The sequence below is a fragment of the Aulostomus chinensis genome, chromosome 24 (genome assembly GCF_037954235.1).
Source record: "Aulostomus chinensis isolate RoL2024-O1b breed Wild chromosome 24, RoL_Achi_v1.0, whole genome shotgun sequence".
In the NCBI taxonomy this organism is placed as follows: domain Eukaryota; kingdom Metazoa; phylum Chordata; class Actinopteri; order Syngnathiformes; family Aulostomidae; genus Aulostomus; species Aulostomus chinensis.
In genome coordinates, this window is record NC_141343.1 from 10,939,379 (window position 1) to 10,966,699 (window position 27,321).

The window sequence follows — 27,321 nt, forward strand, 5'->3', positions numbered from 1 at the left end:
CAACTCCACTTTCAGTTTCAGTACAGCAATGATGAAGATATGGCAGTGGTCTCTAGTCAGGGTTATTTGACACCAATATGCTGCGCTAAAATTAGAACATATTGATCTACTTCATTAAGTTTTAGTCAGACTAATGAAATATCCTGCATATCATAACCCTTAAACTGTGTGGGATTTTGCCACTATGGACATTTTTGTGTTGAAAGATTAGCAAAGTAGAGATGAATGAAGGCAGTACACAGAATGTTTCCTGCTTGTCTGCTAAACTCTGTTTGATGAACGATTTCAGGAGTGGTGCTTCCTGTGTGGAACCCGCAGAACCCCTCTGTGGGGGATAAAGTGGCACGGGCCATCGTTTACTTCGTTGCACTCATCTATATGTTCCTGGGCATGAGCATTATAGCGGACCGATTCATGTCTTCTATAGAGGTAGGCCACACATGAGTAATAATGCAGTTGATTTATGCCTGTGTTGTAGAATTATGGTTGTCTCCTTCTGCTATTACATGACTTCATAGCAGTTATCAGATGTCCCTCAGTATCCTCTCTTCTGCAGGTTATAACCTCCCAGGAGAAGGAGATCACCATAAAGAGGCCGAATGGCGAGACGACCACTGCTACAGTCAGAATCTGGAATGAGACTGTGTCTAATCTTACTCTAATGGCCTTGGGCTCTAGTGCCCCTGAGATACTGCTGTCTGTTATTGAGGCGGGTACAATATGAGCATGTTAGATTAACTGAAACAGAATGTAATGGCAGCCAAGTAATTTGCTCTTTCTCCCCGACTACAGGTCTGTGGTCACGGTTTTGAAGCCGGTTCTCTGGGTCCCAGTACCATTGTGGGCAGCGCCGCCTTCAACATGTTTGTCATCATCTCCCTGTGTGTGTATGTGGTGCCTGATGGAGAGACACGCAAAATCAAACATCTTCGAGTGTTTTTTGTCACAGCGGCGTGGAGCATCTTCGCCTACATCTGGCTGTACCTGATTCTTAGTGTCTTCTCCCCAGGCGAGGTGGAGGTGAGGATAGAGGAGGACAAAAGTGCTGGTTAAATAATGGACAGGTGACTCTGTCTTCTCATTTGTCTTCCTTCCCTATCTTTGCTTTAGGTGTGGGAGGCGGTACTTACCTTCCTCTACTTCCCCCTCTGCGTGGTACAGGCCTGGGTGGCAGATAGGCGCCTCCTCTTCTACAAATATGTTCGCAAGCATTACCGCGCTGACAAGAACCGTGGCATCATCATTGAGACAGAAGGAGGGGCGGATGGAGGTTTTGGAGGCATGGATGGAGGAGGAGGTGGAGGTGGAGGAGCACTGGGTCCAGGTGGGTTCACCAAGATGGACATGCTGGAGCTGGACGGGCAAATGGCCTTGAACTGTCACAGTGGGATGGACGGAGGGATGATGGAGGAGGGGGGACCAAAGGATGAGGAGGACGAAGCCAGGCGGGACATGGCAAGAACACTGAAGGAGTTGAAACAGAGGCACCCAGATAAAGACATGGAGCAGCTTATTGAGATGGCCAATTACCAGGTTAAGCGGAGGGGTCTTTATACACACACATACTGCATGTACACATATCGAAACTGGTGAATGAACAGACCATTTATAGCTAATAAGCTAATAGCTAGCCTTTTGTGGAAAATGAGCATGGAAATAAAACAAAAAAAGTAGCAAACTAGTTAAAAATTTGAGGAGGTTTTTTTTTTTTTTTTTTTGCTTCACTTATTCTGGTTCTTCTTACTTTCAAAATAGCTGTTCAATGCCAAACAGTTTTTGAGGTAGGTTTCGGTGTGAAAGGGCATTACATGCTAATAGCTATCAGTAGCAAACAGTAGCCACATGCTACACTTCACACCAGATACCAATGCTGGCCAAAATGGCTACTTTTGATCAGCTAGGAGCTGGTATGTTGGAATGTTATGAAATGGATACAATTTTGACAGTGAAACAAGGAAATTTGTTCAGGTCATGTGATGCTAAAAACAAATTAGCCACCATTTTACTGCACCATTTTAACTTCGAAGACCGCAGTGTTCACTTTTTTCTCCCCGTGTCCGGTCTTCACGATAGTTTAAGATAGACTCTTTTTGCTTAATATTCGTATATCTGTTCATCTAATTCTAATTTTCCATAAAATGTCGAAATCAATTCCATCTTTAACAAATGTACATGTGGTTGTTGTTTTTTTCCAATTTCAATTCACAAGCACATACAGCTTTTTGTACCCAAATAGAGCTGAAAAAAAATATCAGAATGGGCATGAACACTTGACCAGTGACCCCTGACCCCCCAGCGTACAACAAAAGGGGATACACTGCTTAACCTTTAAATGACACTTTGAAAGAGAAAAAAAAACCAAATAAAAGTAGGACAAATCTGGTAATTCTGATAAAGATTTAACAATGAAAATAATTTATATTGATTTTGCCGTTCAGGTTCTGATGCAGCAGCAGAAGAGTAGAGCCTTCTACCGCATCCAAGCAACCAGGATGATGATTGGAGCGGGCAACATCCTCAAGAAGCACGCCGCCGACCAAGCTCGCAAGGTAACAGGCACACACGCATTTCCCCCTTCACTTAACCTGATATTCAAGGCTAGGTAACCCATGGCACCTGACTCTGTATGTTTCTCTTTCACAGGTAGTGAGCAGCCATGAGACTCAGGCCCAAGAGGACGATCCTCACACTGTCCGGCTAGACTTTGAACCGTCTTTGTACCAGTGCTTTGAAAACTGTGGCTCCCTGAAGTTGACTGTTGCCAGACACGGTGGAGACGCTGGAGTTACTGTCAAGGTGGGTGTAAAAAAAACAAAAAAATAATGGAGGAGGCTGTTTAGAAGTATAAAAGGGTTTATAAGAAAGTGCGTGTGAGTCATGTCAAGAAACTCTCTGGCAGACAAAAGAACTACTACATAGTCAAGTGGGGAACCTTGGCCTGACTGTCACTCATAGTGTAACTGGGCCACTCAACCGGAAAAAAAACAACCAAAAACCTCTTGAATTTGTTTTTCAGCTCAGGTTTTGACTGAAAGATAACGTATATCTCTTTTCAGTGACTCATTGATCTCTAGTTTAATGGCTGTCACAACTCGGAGTCCGTCACCGGTGCGATATTTGCTCTGCTTACGTTTAGAAAAGGTTCTGCCTCCTCTGTTGTCCTCATCAGATACAGATTTAAGGACACAGCATGGGGTTGGTCTTCAGAAGAACGCCGATGGCACCGCCTTGGTCTGCCTGGGACTCCTCGCTGATTTTGTTTAGTGGCCGATTTAGCGAACTCGCTGGTTCCACAGACCCTGTGTCAGGTTCGAAGAAAGAATAATAGCATCATCTTGGAAATTATTATAGACCTCCCGCTGCTGCTGCTGATGTCTAATGACCAGGCTTCTTAAGACAGTTTAAGGGCCTCGCAATCATTCTGGAATCTGAGCTAAATCATATATCGCTACAGAACCCTAAAAAATAGGGGATAAAAAGGGTCACCTCTGCAGTTGCTCTTGTTTTTAACATCTTTGAATTCGCTTTTTTGCCTTTACATCATTGGTCACACTCCCGTCTACTTTTCACAAGGGGTGGGCACTGGTATTGACACGGTACGCCATGAAGCGCAATATTAAAAAATACTGCTGCATCTCTTGTGCTGCCCGGCCCTGATTTTCATTCATTAATTACCATACCACCTCCCCATCTTGCCTGAGCTGTTGTCAGTGATATTTCAGTAAATGCGACTATTTTTCAACCTTTATCGGTTCCAACTCCAAAAAAACATTTACTCCATATTTTGGCCGCGTAATTGCAGCGCGAAGGCGCAGGGCACTCAAACACGATTGCCGGCTCGTCGCGTTTATCGAAGGCTTCAAGAAAGTAATCTCGCCTTGTTTTAGTTCAGTTGAACCAAACTCTGCTCCAGGCAGACCGAGGCCTTGTGTCTCGATACTCCGATAAACAAACCCTGTTTCAGTTGGTTTATATGAACTTGATCCGAACGGTCCTAGATGCTGACCACAGTAAATTAACAACAGGTGTCAAACCGCCCTTAAATTGTGAAGCAATTTGTGCATCGGGGCAGATTAAAAAAAGTAACCAAAACTTTCTGTTGAATATTTCCTTGGTCTGTGAACTTGTTTGTTCGTAAGCTTGTTGCTCTTAAAGCTCATGAGAGGATCCTTTATTCTTCTTCTCTTACTACATGTGACTATTTGTCACTTTGATCATGAAAGTATAAAAACTCTAGAGTACGTTCTAAAGCCAGTAGAAAACTGGGTATCGCTGATAGAAAACTATACAAATCCAATTGCTGCTGCTACTTCAGCGTGAAGGACAGCGCCGTTGATTCATCAGTACACAGGTCGACAGCTGACATCTCCGAGCTATGATAGGAGCCATGGATTCTAATTTACACAAACCTGAAACAGCTAATCAGTGAGTCAAGCAGACTAGATTAATTCATTCAAGTAAATCCCTCTGGCTCAGGACTCCCTCGGCTACTAGGGAATCGATGTGGGTGATGCATTTTAGTCACTTCGCTAGTCGCCACTGGAATGCAACCACCTTCTGTTTTTAAGTGTTTTGGGGGGAAAAAAAAACCTTTCGATGCAGATTTCGGTTATAGGTTCTCTCTTTGTGTCGTTAGTATTTAAGATAACTCCTCGGTTTATGAGCAGCCCTCCCATTCGTGAAACACACAAAATATTACTCAGCTAAAAAATATCAGTAATCAGCAGGATGAATCCTTTGAGGAAGATGAGAATAAATACTTTCTACACCATGGAACAGGAGACAACTGTTAGATAAATTCTTCCAGTTTTATTTGATATGGATTGTAGACTTTCAGTGTAAACGTAGATTAAAGACTGTATTTTCGATCCGTTAACTAAGTCAAAGGTGCAGTTTGGACTTAAGTACAATGCCATAATACTTTAGTTGTTTTTAATGAACGTGTCTGAGTAACTCAGTCGTAAAATGCGTCACACCTTCGTGTTGGATGAAGAGGGTTAATAAAAAGGGCGGATGGAGCGAGGGCAGAGTGAAGAGGAGAGGATGCAGGAAAAGTTTCCCTGCACCTTCTCCAAAGTCTTTATTATAAGACCGTATCTGACCAGAGGGTTCACTTGAATAAAGCTGGTTTTATTTTTTTTTCTCTCTCACCCTCTGTTCCCATTGCCATAATTTCCAATCATCGTTATTGGCCTCCTCTCCTCTTCCCTCTTCCATCCTGGATGGGTCTTTCCCTCTCGCTGTCTTCACTCTTAGGTGGATTATCGCACGGAGGACGGTACAGCAAACGCAGGTTCAGATTACGAGTTTGCAGAGGGAACACTTCTGTTTAAGCCAGGAGAGACTCTCAAAGGTGAAAATAACAGTGAACACAATAAATGTATGAGTAAAACTCAGCTTCGTGGCATGCTAACGTCCTAAAGTGATGTTTCAACAGAGATCACCGTCGGGGTGATTGATGATGACATCTTTGAGGAGGATGAGTATTTCTACGTCCACCTAAGTAACCCCAGAGTGGTTGGTCATCCTGAGATTGGCACTGCCCCCCTGGATGCAAGCTCCGCCCCGAAAGCTGTGTTGGGCGACAAACACACCGCCACAGTAACCATTTATGACGACGATCACGCAGGTAAGTAATTAAGTAGTTTTTGACTAAATGCCTGAAATAAAACTCAAACAACAGTTTAATGCCGTTAATTGTGACTTCTTTTTCTCTTCCAAAATCAAAATCTCCACTGAAGTCACTCCATAATTCAAAAATTTGCAATTTCGCCACTTGTTAGCCCCTTGATGTAATTGTTTCCCAAAGTGAGAATGTTATAGCTGAGTTGTAGTAGCATGGATGCTAAACGTCACCTATGATGCCGGGTAATCCCACCAATTAACGGCCCCTTTAGAAATATATTTTTATATCATTTTGTTTCTATTTTTTTTAAATTATTATTTGTATTTATTCATTTCCAGCCCCAACTTAGTCCTCAGGCTAGTCAGTCAAGAGTGTGACACTGGGGTATTCCTTACTTCCTCACTTCGGTCCTGCACTCTAAACATTACGCCACGATTTCAGCTACGTTGAAAACCATGGCAACGTGCCTAAATAGCGCTGAGGTCAGAGAAGGGTCACGGGTTTGGGAATTAAGGTGTTTCAATTAACAATGTGACACAGATATTTTATAAGTAACACAGCGTGTGGACGGTGTTGAATGCAAGTGGATCTATTTTTTTGTTTGTAGTCTTACAATAACCACAAACATGCATGGTAATAAAGTAATTAAAAGTTGTAGTCCCTCAACACCGCCACTTTTTCAGTTATAGGACTTTAATAATGCCTCCTGGAGGATGAGTAGAGAGCGGGTGTTTACCTAATATCTTTTATCCTGAACGAGTGGGTGGTGATCTATTATCTTCTCTTCACAGCAAACACCTCGGAGAGCAAGTTAGCTTGTGTGGGCATTTATTAACCACATCTGCTTCTTTGTAGTGTTTCCCCCCTGTGAAATATTTTCGCTCGTTTATCTCTCGTCTCCGTTTTTCCTCTTCAGGTATCTTTACCTTTGAGAGCGCCAGTCAGAGGGTGAGCGAGAGCGTAGGTGTGATGGAGGTAAAGGTGCTCAGGACATCGGGGGCTCGTGGCCGAGTAGCTATTCCCTACCGAACGATCGACGGCACAGCTAAAGGAGGGGAGGACTATGAATTGGCTGCTGGCAAGTTGGAGTTCCAAAACGATGAGACCATGTGAGTTGTTGTTAACGAGTATTCAAGCTCTTTCCCTGCTTTGAAAGTAATTATGAAACCATTTATAGACAGCGCTTCCTATTCCACTTGAAGGTGACAGTTACACTTTCCTCTGCGTGACTGACGCTCACTCAGAAGTGGCAGCGTACAGTAGGTTAACTTACTTGTTTAACCTCCAATCATGGTATAGATAGCTTTATTAGAGTGATAAAAGTGGAATAATGACACATTTCAAGGTAAGCCACGCTGAATTCTTTCTCACTTTCTCATAAAATGGCTCCCGTGTCCTTGGGCACATGCATTTTTAATATGCTGATGTTAGCAGTGTTAAATTGACCAATACATAAAGCGGTTGGGAATGCAGTTTCCTAAGTACCTCCTGGGGCCTATAAAGCAAGTAGTCGTGTGTGTGTGTGTGTGTGTGTGTGTGTGTGTGTGTGTGTGTGTGTGTGTGTGTGTGTGTGTGGCCTTGTGCTCGTGTGTGTGAGTATCAATTTGACTTTTAGATGTAAGACACTCTACATAATGAGGATATTCCTTTGAGGCGCTGTTTGACATGCAGGGGGGGTTAGAAAGAAGTCAGGATTATGTTTAAATAGTAATTGCTGCGAATGTTTTATGACACGGGGATGATAAACTTCTGTACCAATATTATGAAGCGGCATCGCGAGTTTATGACTGCGACTGAGTGAGTGTGCGTATGCGCGTGCGTATTTTGTGTGGGTGAGTGTGTGTGTTTTTGTGCGTGGTAGCAATGAATCCAAGTAAAAAAAAAAAAAGAACTTACGGCGAATTTTATGTTACATAACATTAATAATAGCCAAATGTTTTAACCACAGATCCTGCTGTCACAACGTTTGCTTGCCTCGTCTGACAAAGAAATAACCATCAAGGCAGCAGCTTAAAGGTTAAACTCATTCATTGGCACGTCAAACTCTTTAATACCAGAATTGCATTTCTTTCTCACATTTGCAAGTGGGTCCACCATCTTGGACAACTACAAAATGGCGTCCAATTGCGTCACGGGTGCTGCCTAATGGCTTACCGCAAATATGCGATATATATATATATTTTTTGTAATTCAATCAAGGATTTACTGGAACGTGTTATTAAATCTAAAGGCTCATTAGTTTGCCTTTTTTTTTTTGGCTGGTTGTGAAAAATGAATTAAGGGGCAAAATAATTAATATTACATTTGTCAGAATACGTTGTATGAGTTGCGGTTATAAAGTTTCCGGCAACGTTTCCTTCCGCCATTTCATCATGAATATTCACAGAACTGTTGCGTTGTACCTGCCGCGGAAGGCAGATATACGTCGGAAAACTAAACGCCGTCGTATCTGGGTTATCAACGCCATCTAGAGGCGAGCTCAGCTCGGTGAATTTCCCCGCTCGGTGAACCGAGCTCCTCCAGAGGCTCCGTCTAGATAACCGCAGCTTCAAGCGGTATTTTCGGATGACGACTGGCCAGTTTAACGACCTGCTAGCTAGGATCGGTGACAGAATGTAACGAATGGACACCAATTTATTCAACCAGTTCTTGTAATTTTGACACGTAGTGTCATATAGCACCGGGTTTCCACACATAGCCACAATCAACTTGTCCGCCATCTTGTCGGTCACAGTCAGTCAGTCAGTCAGCCGTGACATGGGGACATCCTCAACGCTGATTGGCTGTCTTGACGTGAATTTTTCGCCAAAGTTATAACCCAATATTTTCAACTTGCGCGAATGGTGAATATTTCGCCTCGCGAATTTCAAACGCGACAATCTGGAACCATCTGCCCGTACAGGACTAACAGACTCTGCATCCAACATGAAAACAAACACAAAGCATTCTGGAATACCAGGTGACAGTAACCAAGCTTGCGGTATGGCAAAAAACATGTTAAATGCCAGTCGAGCCACAGTACCGGCGACTCAGGACTGAAGTGTCAACAGCCAGGACAGTGGAACAGATAATAACTCTAGTTCGTAAAACTTTCATCCGTTATATGTCCTGCTTACCCAGTACAGGGTCACAGCCCACGTTGGGCAAGAGATGGGATAAACCCTGGACAGGTAGCTTGTGAATCACAGGACTGACATGTAGAGACGGAAACACACTCACGATGAGAGTCAGAGACAGTTCGGGGTTTCCTGTTAACCTTGCTACATTCGCGCAGAAAAGCCTTGCTGTGACCAATCACTGCAGATCTCAATGTTCTGATCGCGTGTTTTATGGTACAGCACAATCATGCAAAAACCAACTAACAAACAAAAAAAAACTTCCATCGCAAACCACGTGCATTAACAGAGGTTGTTAGTGAGGCAATGTTGAGACAGATAATAAAGCTTTGACCAGCAGCTCGCTCTCAAAAAAACGGACAGAAAACACACACACACACGCCCAGACTTCATATCGGTATAAGTTCTCATAGAAGTATAAACCCGTTGATGTAATTTAGCAAGAGGCTTGCCAGCTGACACCAGCCAGCCCGTAGGAAGACGCGAGCGCGTGTGCAAGCATCCTCATGCATAATTATGTCTGTGTGTTTGTATAAAATTATCCTCTATCAGTGACGCACACAGCGCTTTTAAAGCCTGCGAGTGAACAGTGAGGTCACGAAGGGATGAAGAGGGAAAGTGAGAGAGATGAGGGGGATGGAGCAGGGTTGCGGGGCTGCCCTCTGCTAGCTCAGTACAGGGAACTAAATAGAGGGCAGATGTCAATGGGGTTGGATTGAAGAGGATCAGATGGCGTCAGATGATACCGCCGTACAAGAGGATTACGGTGATGTAAGGGATATTATATTCTCAAGAATTAGCGACTTTCAACAAGTGAGACTCCACTCGTCATTAAATTTTAAAAAGAAAACATTTTTAACTGACGTACTTGATGCAAATCTAATTAAATTGTGGATGAAACCTGCTGTTTCTGCATTATTTATTTAAAAAAAAAATTTCTAAAGGACTGACAAACCAAGAACAGTATAAACATTTGGAGCGGGAAAGTCTCAAACTAATTTGTAAAAACGCAGGACCGATGTCGTCCCAAACAGTTCCAAGTTCAAGAATCTATCGGGGGGAATCCACTGCCAGCGTGAACGCATTGAGGAACGGTTTTTACGAGTAAACGCCGTCCGTCGCAATGAGGAAACGCCAGAGGGCCAAACAAAACTAAAACATAGACACAACAAAAATACGAAAGAGCGGTCCATTCAAGTCACTAAAACTGTTGATAAAAGATAAAGTAAATTTTTTTTATAGGTAACTTATTTGGGCTGCACGGTGGTGCAGTGGTCAGCACTGTGGCCTCACAGCAAGAAGGTTCCGGGTTCGAGTCCCGGCTCCAGCACGGGGTCTCTCTGTGTGGAGTCTCCATGTTCTCCCTGTTCCTGTGTGGGTTCTCTCTGGTACTCCGGCTTCCTCCCACAGTCCAAAGACATCAAGAGGGGACGAGGCTGATTGATTCTCTAAATTGACCGTAGGTGTGAATGTGAGTGTGAATGGTTGTTCGTCTCTCTATGTTGGCCCTGCGATGGACTGGCGACCTGTCCAGGGTGAACCCCGCCTCTCGCCCGTTGACGCTGGGATAGGCTCCAGCCCCCCATGACCCTTAATGTGTAGGAATAAGCGGAAGATGACAATGGATGGATGGTAACTTATTTGAACTATCTGAGTTTGACCTTAATGGGAATCCGCTTTCTTTTTGGCTACTTCCTGTTTCGTCTTTTTCAAAATAAGATTACTGGACAGACACAGACATCCAAACAGTGGTATTGAGGCTGTTACCTCGGAAGAGCTGGACAAGAGGAGCCCCAGTGGAGGGAGGACAGGGATGGATGGCGTTTCCGTACGCAGGGGTGCGAGGAGAGAGAGAGTAGGAAGTCCCTCTGGCGCATCAATCTATTCCCTCCTCCCTTTTCATCACATCCCTCAACTGCCTCATACCAGCCACCTTGTTTTCTTTCTAAATCTGTCTTGCTCTGTTTTTCTTTCAGTCAGTGTCGTATCACGGGAGATGTAATCAACTTCGGGCCTAAAATTTCCCCGACAGCATGAGCTCCTTACTTTGCCCCTCTCTCTCCGGAACTCTCTTCCTCCCATTTTCGCTTCTGTTCCCAGGCTCTTTGTTTTCTGTCCTCTTTTCATCACCTTTTATCCACTGCGCTCATTTGTGATTTTTCTCTTTTCTGGCTTTGCCTCATTAAAGTACTGCTGCTCATCAACCTTGAATTTCCTCTCTTTACACATGTTTTGTTTTTTTTTTAATACATGTTATCCTTATTCCCTCTTATGTCCTGCAAATTTCCGTCTGTTTTTTTTATACTTTCTTACCCGCTGGTTTAGCTTTGTCATCTTCTCGCTATCACCCCCACCCTCTTCTTCACCTTCCTCACCCCCCCTGTCATCCCGGGCCTCTTATCTCTCGCTCCCTCAACTCACCTTCATTTGCATGTTCCTCTCCTCTGCCTTTTCACCTCTACTTTGCAGCACAGTCAGACTTTACCCTTTTGTCTCCCTCACCGCCTCCCTATTCCTCTACCCGACACACCACCACATGCCCTGTCTTTCCTCTGCGTCCATCTATCTCTGCCTAACCCTACTCAGGGTTGAGGGACCTACTGCTGAGGCAATTTAGCTGGATCGCAACACAGACATAACTCACCGTCCGTGCTCTCTCTCTCTCTCTCTCTCTCTCTCTCTTCCACCGTATTTCTTCTTTTACTCGGGGAGAAAGCTTTTGTTTTTCTTCCCATTTTAGTCCGTCATTTCTCTTAATTTGTCTGCTTGTATGAACTTTCTCCAAGGTTTGGGATGAATGAAGGAGTTCAAACTGAAGGACGGAATCGCCGAAGTCAGGTTTTTGAAGCGCCGATTTTACGCATGAATATCCGTTGGCTTTCAAGAATAGCGCTACTCAGCCCGCGTGAGCGATGATGCACTCCATCCGTCATAACGATGGCATTGACAATCATTTTGGGCTGGAAGGGTCCACATTTCTAATCGAGTGTGCAGAAACTGAAAGGTGTATAATGGGAAGAGAAGTGTTTAGAGAGCGTGGTCCGTGTTATACTTTCAAAATTAGGCTTTCTCAGTCACTGTTTAATCTGTCCCTCGTCAAGCCTCACATTGCGGCCGAGCAGCATTAAATAGAGTCCAATCGAACCAAAGGAGAAATTATACAGTGCTGCAAAAGAAGGAAGGGAGTGTAGCAGTGGAAAAAAATCCTTTCAGTGAGAGGAGGAAACATCGCTGAGGACATAAATGGAGAGAAATACGAATGCATGAACTACCTTGAATGGGATCACGAAACAATGGAAGTCGATGTGTTTCAACCCAAGAATGCTCCATAATTATTAGTGCATTATTACAGCCGGGCTACTCATGGGTCCGACCACACCATCTTACAAGCCCATCGTTTTGATCCCTGCGTCTGATTATGACAACCCGAGGCCATCTGCCGTGCAAGACACCGCAGGCTGCCAACTTGGCAACTTTTACGAAATTGCGTATTAAATCTTGTGACTTTTCATCACCTGAATCATTTGTGCTTTATGCCTGGATCCAAGCAGACTTAAATCACAGTGACATATTCAAATTTATAAAATATTAATATTCCGAACGATTTTGGTACTGCAGAAATGAACGAGTTCTCTGTTCAGTTCATTCATTCTTCTTTTGATGCTCGCAAACAGCTGAGTCTATTTCCTATTTGCAAAGTGAACTGTGTGTGTGTGTGTGTGTGTGTGTGTGTGTGTGTGTGTGTGTGTGTGTGTGTGTGTTTTAGACAGTTTGGAGAGAGGCCAGTCAGGTCAGTTTATTCTTAGCTCTCATCCAACCTGCAGCAGAGTCACAGCCAAGAGACAGACACTGGTGTGTGTGTGTGTGTGTGTGTGTGTGTGTGTGTGTGTGTGGTTTTCTCCTCTGGCCACTCATTATAAATTCCAAACGGGTGTCGCCACCAAACTGTGCCGACGTCTGTTCAATGATGGTCTTGCCCTCTGTCTGTTTCTGCATTCGTGTGTGTGTGTGTGTGTGTGTGTGTGTGTGTGTGTGTGTGTGTGTGTGTATGCTTTAAGCTAGCAAATCACCTGAAACATTTAAAGGGAAATATTTTTTCAAGAATTTTCCTAAACTTTAAAGACTTTAATTGTACCCATGAAGCTATTTTTTTTCCTTGCCCCTCTAAACACGTCACGTCAACTCTTTGGCACACCATGGATCTTCCAAAGATGACGGCAGATTTACCACTCATTCTCATAACAAGAAAGATTCTACAAGACAAGTGCTAATTAGCTGAATGATAGCTACATTAAGTAGACCAGTGACTTAAAAAAAAAAAAAACAGAATTCCATAAAAGGGTAAAAAGATGCCAGAAACTTGGTGGCACACAATGTGTACTGAAGTGTCATCACAAATGATTAAGCTTAAAGCTAATAGGTCACGGACTAAAAGTCAGCATCCTAAACTGTAAAACAGCGGTGTTCTTGTATTGCAGGAAGTCCAGTTAAATGATACAGAAGAGGGGAACATACAGCCGTGACTTACATTCTTTAATGCCGTTATCTTGAGATTAAAAAAGGTAATTACAAGCATGATCGCTCTCAGTTTCAGTAAAATATGCATGCAGGAAGGGGACCTTTTTGGGGGGTTATACTTTTACTTTAGTAGAGAGACAAAAAGAAAAATGTCCATGTTGCAATACTGTCATTCTCAAAAGTAAATGCCTCAGAGTGAATTAAAAAGTCTTTTCTGCCCATTGCATAGAGAAACCGGCACGGTGGTGCAGTGGTCAGCACTGTCGCCTCACAGCAAGAGGGTTCTGAGTTCGAGCCTCGGCTCCAGCATGAGAGTCTGCATGTTCTCCCTGTGCCTGCGTGGGTTCTCTCTGATACTCCAGCTTCTTCCCACAGTCCAAAGACATCAAGAGGGGACGAGGCTGATTGATACTCTAAATTGACCGTAGGTGTGACTGTGAGTATGAGTGTGTTGTGGCAGAAAAGGTGGATGAGAGGAATCAGAGGACTGAGTCTCAGGTGCCAGATGGGGGATCTCTTTATTCTCAGCGACGTACCCTACTAGCAACGCAGTCAGAGATGTCTTCCCCCTGATACAGAACGTGACATACCTTTTTATACTGTATTCAGACTGTGTGCGTGTGTGTGTGTGTGTGTGTGTGTGTGTGTGTGTGTGTGTGTGTTAGTGTGACTTGATGGACTTTACACTTCAAGGACCAGAAAGGAATGGGACATTCCCCCATTACACTTATCTTGGACCTTGGCTGTCTGTACGTGGGCATCTCTGTATCATGTGTGTGTGTGGTGTACTTGCTTTCCCAGATGACTCCTGTCTTTATGTGGGCTGACATGTTTTAGTGTTGGCACAGGTCATAGCGATGAGACAACTCTCGTTCTCCTACAAATGGTTGTCTGTCTCTGTGTGTTGGCCCTGCGATGGACTGGTGACCTGTCCAGGGTGCTGGGATAGGCTCCAGCCTAAAAAAGGTAAATGAATAAGACATTTAAAAATTTAAGCCTGTATCAATGTGTGATGTATTTACATGGTAAAATTTAAACCGACATGTGGCCTAAACCTGAGCTTCTGACGCATCCGTTTACATCCTTGTATAACCAAAAGTGTTTCTGAAGTGTTGTGGTTGCTACGTGACTACAACATAGATTTGTAACTGCTGCGGAAAAAATGTAGACATGGCATTTATGGAACTCAGTTCCACCTACAACTACAGCGTAGGTTGTAATGACAGAGTGGAAGAGTCGGTGTTTTCAGTCATGCAAGTCAACAGGTAGGAGAAGATGCCAATTAATTCCAACTGCGACCACAATGTGGGTTGTAATGGGAGAGCGGCACGTTTTTTTTTTTTTTTTTTAACTCATAAAAAGAAGCTGTCAGCCTCGAGTGTTGCTTTTAGAAAATTACGAAATAAAGACATAATATTTATGATCAGGCCACATCGCTCACTGTGTATGGCGATTCTCCGAGGCCACGTGCAATTTCACCTAGATTTGGCCAACAGGCGAGGAGATATTCGGATGGATGGACGGATGGAGATTTATTCATTTTATAGTATATTTTACCATGAAAAAAAGGTATTTTAATTTCATCCTATATGGAATTAATCCTTTTGAATCTGAGGCAAATTTGAACATTTTTAAATACTCCAGATTTTGTGTTAATCTGCCAGGTATTATGAAAGCAGCATGGCTCCAAATGGTTCTTAGCTTAGATTTTACACGTAAACCCTGCACAAGACGACAACAAACCTAACATGAATGCCATTTTCAAACTAAATGTCATTTCTGGCCAACAGTGTGAGAAAGAACAATTCACAAACAATGTAGTTCGTTACACTGCAAGCTAGTCAGTCAGACATGCTACTGAGTAGAGCAGCTATAAAAGCTAATTTTATTATCCAGAGCAAATATAACAAAGGTTGCTAAGTTATTGTGGGTCAATGCCGTTTAAAGGAGGGCTCCTGTTGAAGCAACACTTGCACCTGAAGAATCAGTTATTTTTTCTTTGAGATCAGTAACAAAACAGCCTGTGGACGTGCACGAGCAAAGTTACCGCCTCACGATATTGAGCTGCACGTCGTGCGATGCTGTTAAAAGAAGCACGAACACATCCTCTGAGTGTTTTTGATGAAGCTGTCAGAGGAGCTGTTATCACAATCTGCTGCCGGATGAAGGAGACATCAGTTTATACATTTTAAACAACACATTCTCTCCCTTCGGTGAGATGTTTTCTTGGAATTATGAGAGAGAAATACGGGAAAGCGTGTGTGTGTGTGTGTGTGTGTGTGTGTTTACGAATGTGGGTTGGTGTCGGCGTGTATCGCAGTGCTTGTAAAGTGTTTGATATTTGCAACCTGTTTCTCCGTCTGTCACTAAAGTAGTGTGACTAACCCAAAGCTGTTTCCAAAAATAAAGCATCCTCCAAATCCCCGAGAGCTATGTGCCGCGTGTGTGCGTTTTAGTGAACCCACAATGCTTCATGTTTGAGTGTTTGAGCTCGCTTGCTGTTGCAGGTTCACGTGTGTTTACAACCTCTGGCTGCATTTGTTCGCCTCTCACCTCGAGAGTATCATCTTCTTCCCCTCCAACTGGCTCACACTTGAGCATCTTTAGCATCCTCAAAATAAGCAAAAGAACTTGCATTGTGCCCTTCCTACTCATCAGAAGGCTTCTTCATAAACAGCTTATCATTTCAGTATATTGAGGGCAAACGGCTTGGATTTTATTCCCTACTGAATGTTGCATGAAAGTGTGTTTTGCTTTGTATTGGAATTTGTTGCCCGCAACAATCACAAAAAAAAACAACCCCTCTGCATTTTTCTGGAAGGATTGATTCGTATGGTACTAGAAAATATGGCCTTTAACACCATGATAACAAAAAAGCAAAATAGCCTCTGGTCAGATACCTTATCTTTGTTCTTTCTGTCTTTCGTTGTTTTTTTTTTTTGCCTTCGTAATTTTAATCCCACCCCTAGTACATGCAGCTAAGAGGAGATGGCAATAAGAGGGAGGTAAAAAAAAAAGAAATAAAGACACAAATATGGAAGTAGAAAGGGGAGCTTTTTTTTGATCATTGACTTATTTTTCTCCCGTCATGTTGAACTGAAAGTTGAATATCCTATTTCTCATTCGTCCCTGTCTGTTATTCAGTTTCTCTTACAAGTTTCTGGATTCCCTCCTCGCATTGAGATTTACTGTCGGATGGGAAAATGCCGTCATTGGCTACATTTTCACTGACAATAAAATTCCACTGTCTTTCTGAAAACGTTCCGCCTGAGCTTGAACCCCGCCTCTCGCCCCGAAGGCTGCTGGGATCGGCTCCACCCCCCCCCCACCCCCCCGTAACCTGGTAGAAATGGTAGAAAATGGATGGATGGATTATAGATGATAAAATAAATTCTGACTGGGGTGTACACCCGGACCACATTGAGAAATTGCAACTCAGCAAGAGTTCACACAAAGGAGATCCCTGTGACCAGTGAAACACTTTTTTCAACAGTGACCGACTCGGTCCAGACATGTATATCCTGATAGATCTTGCTGTTCCATTGAAGGATTTTACATGAGAATAGATTAAATCTGGCCAGAATAGATGAGGCAGGCACTGGAGGGTGAAATGCTGAACACACAACGGCTCTCAGATGAAGCAGCTTTCATTTTGAAATGCTAAACTAGCTGCCTACGTCTGTGCCAGTGTGTTTGCTTTTCTTCACCTGTTGTTGCTGTTTCCTATTTCTCTCCTTTCCCTACAATCCTTCCGTTTAGCATTCTGTCACTTTTTGTCTCTGCTCTCTTTTGGTCTTGTCTTTTTTTTCAGCCCATGTTTGTTTTTTGTTTTTTGCCCTGCAGTCCCAGCAGTTTTCTCTGTCAAGCATACACACACTCCCACACACACACACACACACACACACACACACACACACACACACACACACCCTGTGGTCAGAATCTTGTGCTCATACGCACACACACGCACAAGTACACAAGCACACGCTGCCGCTTGCCAATGAATCCCTGTGATCAAACCCCCACAGACAGCACACGCCCTGTAATCACAGCCTGAGGACCTACCAGGAGCTGCTGGTCCCCTGCCCTTCCATATCCATGATTAGAGCCTCAACAGTGAGGACAGACTCTCACTTTATCTTCATTTGCCCCGGGTCTCCCTGTTTTACTGAGGGCTAGACGCACCCACCCAGCTATGAGGACCACATTAAAGGCCTCAGAACTGGGGTCACTGACCATGGAGGCAGGGCCGGAACCCCTAGGGTGGGTCAGCTGGGGATGTATCTTTTCACATATGCAGTTCAACTTGAGAGGCGCGTGGATTTAGTGTCTCCTTCACGTCGCTGCTCTCATCTTTTGGAAATATTACATTCCCATATGTTTGTTGTGTGTGATTTATTCCTTTTTTTTTTTCTTTTTCTACATGAAGAAAATAAACTTCCACCATCTGCCACAGAGAGAGACTTGGGAAAGTTTGTTTTGCTTTGGAGGAGCAGCAGTGCCTCAGAGCAATCCAACTGTGCTACGCAGAGCGCGGTGCAGAATTCAATAAGAGATGGAGAGAAGAAAGGCCCCAATCCATGAAACAGAACTCCTTCCCACCCTGTTATTAATTTTTAGACGAAAACTCCATCCGTCCATTTCTAAAAGATGTCACTGTCCTCGCAATTTGATGCATTCCTGCTCACGAGATGTAACACGATCCCGCAATTTGATGATTAAGCAGCCAAGAGACGTAACGGGTTCCCAGTCTTTAATCGTAAGTGGCCGCGTATTTGTCACGTCATGGAAGTGACTTGTGTCTTGTGGCCCACGAAGTATATTTTACCCGCTTTGTAGCTGAAGTGATTAACGCATTTAAGATATTTGTGTGAGAGACCCCTTGACGAGCGGGTCACATTTTGCTGAAAATGTAAAAAAAAGCACAACCAAAGTAAATTGAAAGCCACACTTGAACCATTTTTAGTAAAATAATGACTTTGGTCTCGTTTAGAAAGCGACACGGGACTTCTTCTTTTTTTTTTACGCTGAAAAATTATAACGAGTGAAAGTGCTTTTTCGCCTTAAGCGGAAAGAATTTGGACATGGGAAGACTTACGTTTTTTTTTATTCCGACCTGAAAATAGATGGCTGCAGTTAGTAAGTTACTGCCGGATTAATTTATAAATGTGTTGATTCAAGCTGCCGTTGTAGTTGGATAATGAAGTTTGCATGGATGTAAAGAACCATAGCTTTCCTTTTCATGTGCAGTTACACAACGGTTTGTGTATGCGTTTGCTTGTTATGGCGGGGGGGGGGGGGGGGCTGAAACAACTTGAACCTTTGACACTCAAATACTTAATTTTACAGCTTAATTAATACTTACACTTTTCCAGAAGGTCATTTTGGGTTAAAAAAAACAAAAATTGCTGAAGTTTCTGATGACAGACTTGCGAACTTGAAAGTGTGCAACAGACTTTTTCTTTTCTGCTGTCTATGCTGCTTCTTTTTGCTTTGAATATCTTCGCCTTCATGCTGAACACGTGAGCTAATACTGCCCTGCAACTTCGTCTGTGATTTGTCAGAGGACATCGTTAAATTTAATTAGAGCAGTGACCTCTGTCTTTGCATGATTGAGTACTGCTCTAATGATGGCAGCATCAAACTAATGACGTGTAGCTGAGAAATAATGCAGCCCCGGACAGTCTGGATGGGCGGTGTGGCTCGGAGTCAGAGCGGCCGTCAAGCAACCGAAGGGTCGCTGGTTCGATCCCCACTTCCCCCGCTGACCATGTCCGAGTATCCTTGAGCAAGATACTGAGCCCCTAATTGCTCCTGGTGGCCCTGCGACGGACTGGCGACCCGGCCAGGGTGAACCCTGCCTCTCGCCCATTGTCAGCTAGTATGGGCTCCATAGTTGGAGTGGCCTTCTAGCAACTGAAGGGTCACTGGTTCGATCCCCACTTCCCCCGCTGACCATGTCCGAGTATCCTTGAGCAAGATACTGAGCCCCTAATTGCTCCTGATGGCCCTGCGGTGGACTGGCGACCTGTCCAGGGCGAACCCCACCTCTCGCCCAATGGGTTGCTGGTTCGATCCTCCCTCTACCTCTGAGCCATTTCGCCCCCTCCTTCACTGAATGATGTCTCTTATTTTGTTGACCAAATATTTGGTGACCCTTGACCTGGGACAGCACCAAACTGTTCATCCATCCATCCATTTTCTCTACCGCTTATCCATTGATGGTTGCGGGGGGGAGGCGGGGCTCACCCTGGACGGGTCGCCAGTCCCTCGCACGGCCAAAAAGCAGAACTGAGATGATACAAAATTAGATAACAGTTTTTTAGAATTTCAATTTAATCATAATAATAATAATAATAATAAAAAAAGCGTAAAACAATTCCCTGCTTTTTCTCTATGAAGGCAGTTTAATGCTCATTTAGGCGATGATAATAGCAGTGCTCATTCCAACAATATTTATTCACAGCTCTATATTTTCCACATGCATTTATCCACCGAAATAATGACGCTGTGTTGCTGCATGTTGGGTTTAGGAGTGGCATGGAGAGGGAGTTTGAAAGTAGTCATTCATGCTGGATCGCATTTTGGCAGCAACCGTCAGTTTCTGGTATAATTTCATCTAGATCAGGGTTTTCCTCTGCATTTAACTCCGAAATGTGCAGTGTCAGCACGATATAAGCCATGACTGCAATACAAACAATACACACAGGACATATTTCACTCATGAAGAAAAGTGGAGGTTGGTTTTTTTAGTTCGTTTTTTTTGTTGTTGTTGTTTTTTTGGAATATTTGCCCAGCCAATCATTCAAGCAATCTTTTTACGTGAAAATATGCATTAGAAGAGGTTCGAACACTGTGCTTGTTTCTTCATGTAATTTTATGTAAAGAGTAAAGATGGCCGTCACATTTGGGAAAAGAAAAAAAAAAATCTATATGTCTATGGTTACATCTCATGTCAATTCCATTCAACATTTAGTAAAATGCTGTTTCAGCTATGGCACACATGCATCATTTTTGTTTGGTATAATATTCTTTTTGTTTATTTATTTATTTTACAAAATCGAGAATGTGTGGCTTGTGTTTGCTGAATGGAATCTGATTATAGGATCAGATCTTCCATATCTTTTTTTCCCAATACCTGCAAGAAATTACCTCTGCCCATCATTTCCGGTGAGGATCAGTTTTAATACACTGTGCTCATTTACAGCTCCATGTTTTTGTTTTTGTTTTTGTTTTTTATTCTTGGAGCCCGCTCACTTGAATGCTTCATTTAAAAGCAAACCTTCACGCGGAAGGGCCTCATGAAAGACACAAGATAAAAAGCGCGCTTTTACCAGTTCCGGGCACGTTCTCATCATTTCAAAATGCAGCGTTCTACTCCCTTCAACTCCTCCCAGAAACTTGTCATTAGATGTGTCGTATTCTATATCTATGAACTGGAAAATATTCTGTTGTCTCAAGCAATTGTGGAGAAAGATACATGTTGCTATCAGGATAACCTGTGACCTGTTTGGGGTTTCGCTTTGTATCTTGAGAGACCTCAGTCATGATGAATGCACTCTATGCTTTATGAGTGATGAGCCATTTCCTGACTGCACTAGCTCAGGGTAATCTGTTATGATACACACACACACACACACACACACACGTGCGCGCGCAATGTACACACACACACACACACACACACACAGTGATATCGGAGTGATGAACTCACTAATAGCTTGCGGAGAAGACTGTGACTCACACAAGCTCTCCATCTCAACTCACATCTCTCACCCTCTTCTCTTTCGAATAAGCCTCTTCTTTGCCTTCCCTCCATTCATTGTCTCCTTTATCTGTACATCACTCCTTCACTTTATGCTTCTCTTTTCCCATTGTGTCCCTCCTACATTCTCCCATCCATCCATCTATCCATCCATTCATCCATCCATCCCTCCGACCGACCTCCAGTTCCTTTATTGATATATCTTTTCATTTTCGCCCACCACTCCAGCTCCATCCATCTCCCTGCCCTCTCACCTCTTCCAGTTTATTTTTGACACCTCAGATATATTCTTCTCATTTCAGGGGATGATATATTATTCCTCGTCATCTTATCGTTCACCCATCTGCTGCATCTCACCTCATCTGCTTTCCCATTCACTGCATCGCTTCTTCATCACTTGCTCCCTGTCATCCTTTTCTTTTCTTTCACTAATCTGTTGTTCCTGTTTACTCTGTGGCTCTTTGTGTATGAGGGCTTAGGAAGGTTTAGCCTTTTTTAAAGGTCGACACAAGCCAAACTTTAAATAGATACGCATCTACCTACAGCCTATTGCACACGCACACACACACACACACACACACACACACACACACACTTGAGGTTCTTTTTTAAGCCTTTATTAATGTGCTTCATTGCTTGTATTCATTGAACAAAGCTTAATGCAGGGATGACCTTCAGTTTTAAAGATGGTTTAAAAAAAAACAAAAAAATACAGTTGAGAAGACAATGTGATGGGTAAACTGGAAGGAAGGAGATGGTAAGAGGGAGCAAAACACTAAGCATTAAGAAAGGAGCATTTAAATCTGTCCTGCAGTATGCGCTTAGATTGGACAGATTCATTTAAGCGCACGTACTGTAGGAACAAGGTGACTCGGAGGGAATATAGACCATCGGTGCGGTAAAAAAAGAGTGAAAGGAGAGAGCACAGGATGGTAGTGAAGTAAAGCTGCAGTATGAAGTGTTTTATACTGACTTGAATCAAGTTACTCGGTGTAACGGGAAAGCTGTCGCTCGGAGTGACATACACAAGCATGTCTGTGAAATCATTTTTCTGCAGAGCATCGTAGAGTTTTTCAGCATATTGTTTTGGTTTTATGGTCGGACTTAATCAGTACTCTTTGTAACCACATTTTTCAGCAAAAAACTACTACCCGCTTAGTACTAGTAGTACTGCAAGTGGAGCCAGTCCTCCTCATCATACAAACGCAGGTATGGAGATGCACTGCTCACTTACAGTGCTTTCATGCAACTGAGAAGTGCGAAAGATATCTGAACGGACCCTGTAGTGCTGGCATATTATGTTCAAATTGCAATGGAATCCTAATAACATGTTATCAATACATCACTCGTCACTGGGCTCAGTTCGTAGTAAACGATGGATCACAGGACAAAAATAAACATTACCGTTGCTCGCAAAGATGTTTGAATTGTAGCCTATGGTGGCTCATAGCTTGTAGCTCGTGTCTGTAGATTATTAAAATGTAAAACAACAAACGTACCGTTGCAGATAAAGTAACATTTGTTATTTAAAGCATTGCAAAACCGGCCATTAATGGTTAAACATTGTCTGCAATGAAGTGTTGATTGGGCGGTGGCTCGGGTGACCACATGCTAATAAGCCCAAGTGGGGACAAGGGGTATGTTTCTGAGGGACAATGTGGGACACTGCTCGGCGCGGCGGCAGCACGGCGCCCCCACCCTGCGGGCAGACTCACTCATAGTGGTTTACCTATTTGTAGCACACGTATACCTATTTACATGGTATATTAATAATGCCCTATTCCCCTAAACATATGCTGATGTATGCTCATGAATAGGCCACCCTTGTTAATGAGCCCTTATTAATGAGTGTATTTTTTCTAAATAAAGATTCACAATATTTTAAACATTCAATGAATTCACAGATGCACTTCCACTTAAGATTTGCTTTATTTAAAGTGAATGAATTGTTTGCGACTGAAAATAAATAAAATTAAATTGAATAGATTATGATGAGTCTGGAGATTCACTACTCAACAGAGCAGGAACAGTTAAAATAAATAAATAAATAAAATGAATAAATAAATAAAATAAAATCAGAAGTCCAGGGAACTTCAGGAGGCAGGAACAGTCAGTCTCCGCTCTTTTTTCAATGGATTAACAGGAACACCACAGGAACAGTAAGACAAAAAGTCTTAACTCACAAGTCCAGAGGTTCACGGAACAGGAAGGGGAGGTAGGATTTGTGAACTTGCATTTTAGTGAAGGCAGGCACAGGAAAAAAGTGTTCTGGGGTTACCTTTAGGACTCACACCTTTTCACCAGCATCTGAATCAAAAAAGGAAGAAATATAAGAGACAGAAGCAACATTATTTTTTTTAATGATAAGCATCCAAATGGTGTTCCGGTATAGACACAGGAGTGCAAACCCATCACCATCACATCACAACAATGCAAAAAGGTGACACAGATACAATCCCATGCAAAACAATGACATATTTTGACCTAAAAGGCTGTTGTCATCTAAAAGTGATAAGTCTGCACCCCTGTGGACAGTCCACCAATGTTTAAAATCAATCAAATTTCATCTTCATTAACATAACTAGGTTTCTTACCTTCAGGTTTCTTCTTGAACTTGTACTTTTTGTTGGAGCTTGCAGCATTGAGGAGAGCCTTCTCTTTGACTACATAAGTGTAGAAGCCCTTGCAGCTGAATGTGAAGTTGCTCTTCGCCTGGATTTCTGACTTGATGAGATCCACTGAACATCTGTTCCTTGTGTCCGTCCAGCATCCTGTCTGCAGCAGTCACTTTGTCAGCTAAAGAATCGTTTTTAGGTCGGAGGAAAGCATCCATAGACTTCGATGTCTCTCTCTGTTGGACATGTTTCTTGTGAGTCTCCGTGAGCCTGTGTCGTTTCACATCGTATTCCCCTCCATGTCCGACTGGAAAGGACGTTTTGCAAAGTTCACAAAAAGCCCTCTCAGTATCCCCCTCAACCTCTGCCACCCACAAATACTGACTGTCCCACTCTCTTCTGTACACACACCTTCTCTTTTTAGTCGGTGGCGCACTAACGTTAGTTTCTTTCTCCATTTTTCATATAAGCGCGCGTCCATGTCCCAACGTATCTGAATTGTGTTTTGCTGCACATGCGTACGGTGTCACAACAACAACAAAAACACGTTTACGGCAAACTCTCACCCCAGTCAGCTGTTCAACTGAGGAGTGTGGCGACAGTGCTGTGCTGAACTGATGGCCGTTCGTCTGGTTGCCTCTGGCTCAGGGCGATAGACAACAGTGATCAAGTTTTTGTTAGAGGAAGCATTGATTTTGCGGGACACGGCCTCAATTTGCGGGATGCATGAATTTAGCTTCAAACGCTGTACGTGCACGCAGGACGGGGGGGGTCACCCTAGCGGTGGCTGCACATGTGCTGACTTTTTGAGCCTGCTTTGAGGGTTGGACCTGGATTGCGGGTTGGACCCTGACAGTCCCACCTCCCAGCTAAGGAGCTCACATAACCACACAAACACGCAACATTGTCACTCGCAGAAGGAGACAATTCATGTGGTCTGTCCAGTCGTCCAGTCATTTTGTGATGTTGTCACACACTAGCGGTAACAACATGAATTTCTCAGAGGTTAAAGTTGGTCATGTGAATAATTGCTATTGTTATTAACCAAGCATTAGCTTACTTGCTTGCTTACCTGTCAAGCAAAAAAGTGGCAATCTCGGCATGGCTTTTCAGCCCCTTGGTCCTGGTCTTTCAGCTTTGTCCACCATAGAAATCCATCCATTCATCCATTTTCCTCCACTTATCCTGTTAAGGGTCACGGGGGGGCTGGAACCTTCAGGCGAGAGGCATGGTTCACCCTGGACAGGTCACCAGTCCATCACAGGGCCAGCACATAGAGACAGACAACCATCCACACTCACAGTTATACCTACAGTCAATTTAGAGTATCAATCAGCCTCGTCCCCTCTTGATGTCTTTGGACTGTGGGAGGAAGCTGGAGTACCAGAGAGAACCCATGCAGGAACAGGGAGAACATGCAGACTCACACAGAAAGATCCTGTGATGGAGCCGGGACTCGAACCCGGAACCTTCTTGCTGTGAGGCGACAGTGCGAACCACTGCACCACCGTGCCGCCATCATCTATGACAGTGGGTAAAAATTAAGTTTGTAAGAAGCCAGAGGTACTTTTCAGTTGTTTTGTACTGGTAGAGGAATCACTGTCATAAAGAGTAAAACAACAACAGATGGCAGAGTTTCTTCATGGCTTTCAATACACAGCTGCAACAGTAACTCACACAAAAATTAGAAATGTGTGTGCGCGCACACACAAACACACGTGAACTTTATTTTTTTAAGATGTTTACATTAGCTACTCCAGTTTGTGACAATAGAGGAGATGAAGACAAGAGATTTTCTTTTTCCGTGATCCTCGTCAAATTCACAAAAGAACGTTTTCAGAATTATAGTGGAATTTTATTGTCAATGAAAATGTAGCCAATGACAGTATTTTCACATCTGACAGTAAATCTTAATGCGACACAGAAAGATCGAACCCGGAACCCTCTTGCTGTGAGGTGACAGTGCTGACCCCTGCGCCACCATAGAAACGTTGATCCAAAACTGATCCTTGTCATGCGCCTTCGTTGCTCAGGCAGTATTTGAGATGGAGAACAGAACCATTATGTTGCTTAGCCATTTCTGTGGTTAATAACTCAATCTATTGAGTTAGATTGCGATGCTAACAGCATACTGTATTTATGCGATGGGCTCAGAGATCTCTTACGGTTTGTCTGCCAACTCATTGGAGTGTAAATATTGAATCTTTGAATAATTATTTCATCACTTTAATTTTTTCACAGGTAAATTTAGACTCTCATTCTGCACCTTTATAGAAGTTCTGTGGATGTATTTTTTAATTGTTTTTTTTTTTCTGAAAATTGTTGTCTTTTGCACTTTTAAGTACATTATTCATTTGCCGGAAGGCATCTGCTACGGGGGGAAAAAAACAAAAACAAATTTAAGTAAACCGTCAATCGTGATTTGGCAAGCAGCTACAGTGACTACAACCTAAAATTAAATGAAAAGGCTTCTTTGGGCATGTAGCGAGTACATTTCATTTCATGATTAACACGATCAGTACAATACTCCTACTCTGTGGAGCATCCAGATATGTGTCGCTTTCCCAGTATAATGTGTAAGTTCAACAGGCGCTCTATTTTTTTTCCCCACCTACTGTAGGACGTTGGAGGCCTTCCTACTTAGCTTAGTTGCTCATTAATTCACTTGTACACTCTGTTCAGCCATGAGATGTAATTGGCATTGTAACCTTGACCCCCTTAACACCAAATAATGTAGCAGTACTAAGGTCACAATGACAACTGTAACAAAGGGTAGCTGATAATCTTGGGGTTTTTTTATTTCTTTTTACAGCTGTTCACTGCCAACAGCTCCTTGAAATGAGATCATGGCTTTCATGATTGTTTCAGCGCATACTTTTAATCCTGAATATGATTGTGTCATCCCGCTTTTCATCAAATAGTCTAAATACAACTTGAACTTGTTAATTTGACATTTGACAAATATCACCCCTGTGTTTGTTGTCAAAAAAAATAGTCTTTGTAGTTTTTTCTGACTCCTCACTCTACTCTCCCCTGGTACTCAATGATTAAAAACAAACTCTCAGAGCCTCCAGATAATAAACACACATGCACAAGTATAGATAGAAGACAGATAATCAGGCAACAGGGACACAGGAGAAGACAAATGGTGTCAGAGGAAGATGAATAGGTTCAGGGACCAGCAGTAAATGAGAGCGCAGGAGATACTGAGAAAGATGGATAGGACAAAGGAAGAGGTAAGACAGAGAGACCGACCGAGACAGTCACTGGGAAATGAGACGGATGAAAAGCTGAGTGATAAGACAAGAGGAAAGGGCAGGTGGAGGCGGGAAGAGAGACAATGAGAGCAAATAATGGCTTGAGGGAGGGAAGAAAACCAAGCATGGAAAGAGTCAGGGGGATGGTTTACACATGAGGAAGCCAACTGCTGGCACTCTTGGTGGTGAAGGGAGGAGGAGAGGAGAGAAATTGTCCTTTTTCCTGTGCAATGAGCTTAAAGAGACTTAGCGATTGAATGTGTATGAATCATTGGCAGACGGCCACATGCAACCTTGGCAGCTGTTAGCGTGCATAAGGTGTTCTTCAAGACCATTGCTTTGGGCTGATAATGCAATGCCACACACTCAAACCAAGGTGTCACTACACCAACCAAAACACATGTGTAGGTAACTTTTAAAACCC

General features: G+C 43.2%; 1 protein-coding gene across 3 annotated transcripts in view; it reads left to right on the forward strand.

Annotated features, from left to right (window-relative positions):
• slc8a4b (solute carrier family 8 member 4b) overlaps positions 1-27,321 on the forward strand; it is a 125,881-nt gene that overhangs the window by 61,519 nt on the left and 37,041 nt on the right. For all 3 annotated transcript variants that reach the window (XM_086197741.1, XM_086197740.1, XM_086197742.1), the window contains exons 3-11: positions 290-429; positions 557-709; positions 793-1,020; positions 1,111-1,533; positions 2,439-2,549; positions 2,644-2,796; positions 5,257-5,353; positions 5,438-5,629; positions 6,543-6,735. In XM_086197741.1, the coding sequence (XP_086053867.1) occupies positions 290-429; positions 557-709; positions 793-1,020; positions 1,111-1,533; positions 2,439-2,549; positions 2,644-2,796; positions 5,257-5,353; positions 5,438-5,629; positions 6,543-6,735 (1,690 nt within the window). The remainder of the gene's footprint in view (positions 1-289; positions 430-556; positions 710-792; positions 1,021-1,110; positions 1,534-2,438; positions 2,550-2,643; positions 2,797-5,256; positions 5,354-5,437; positions 5,630-6,542; positions 6,736-27,321) is intronic.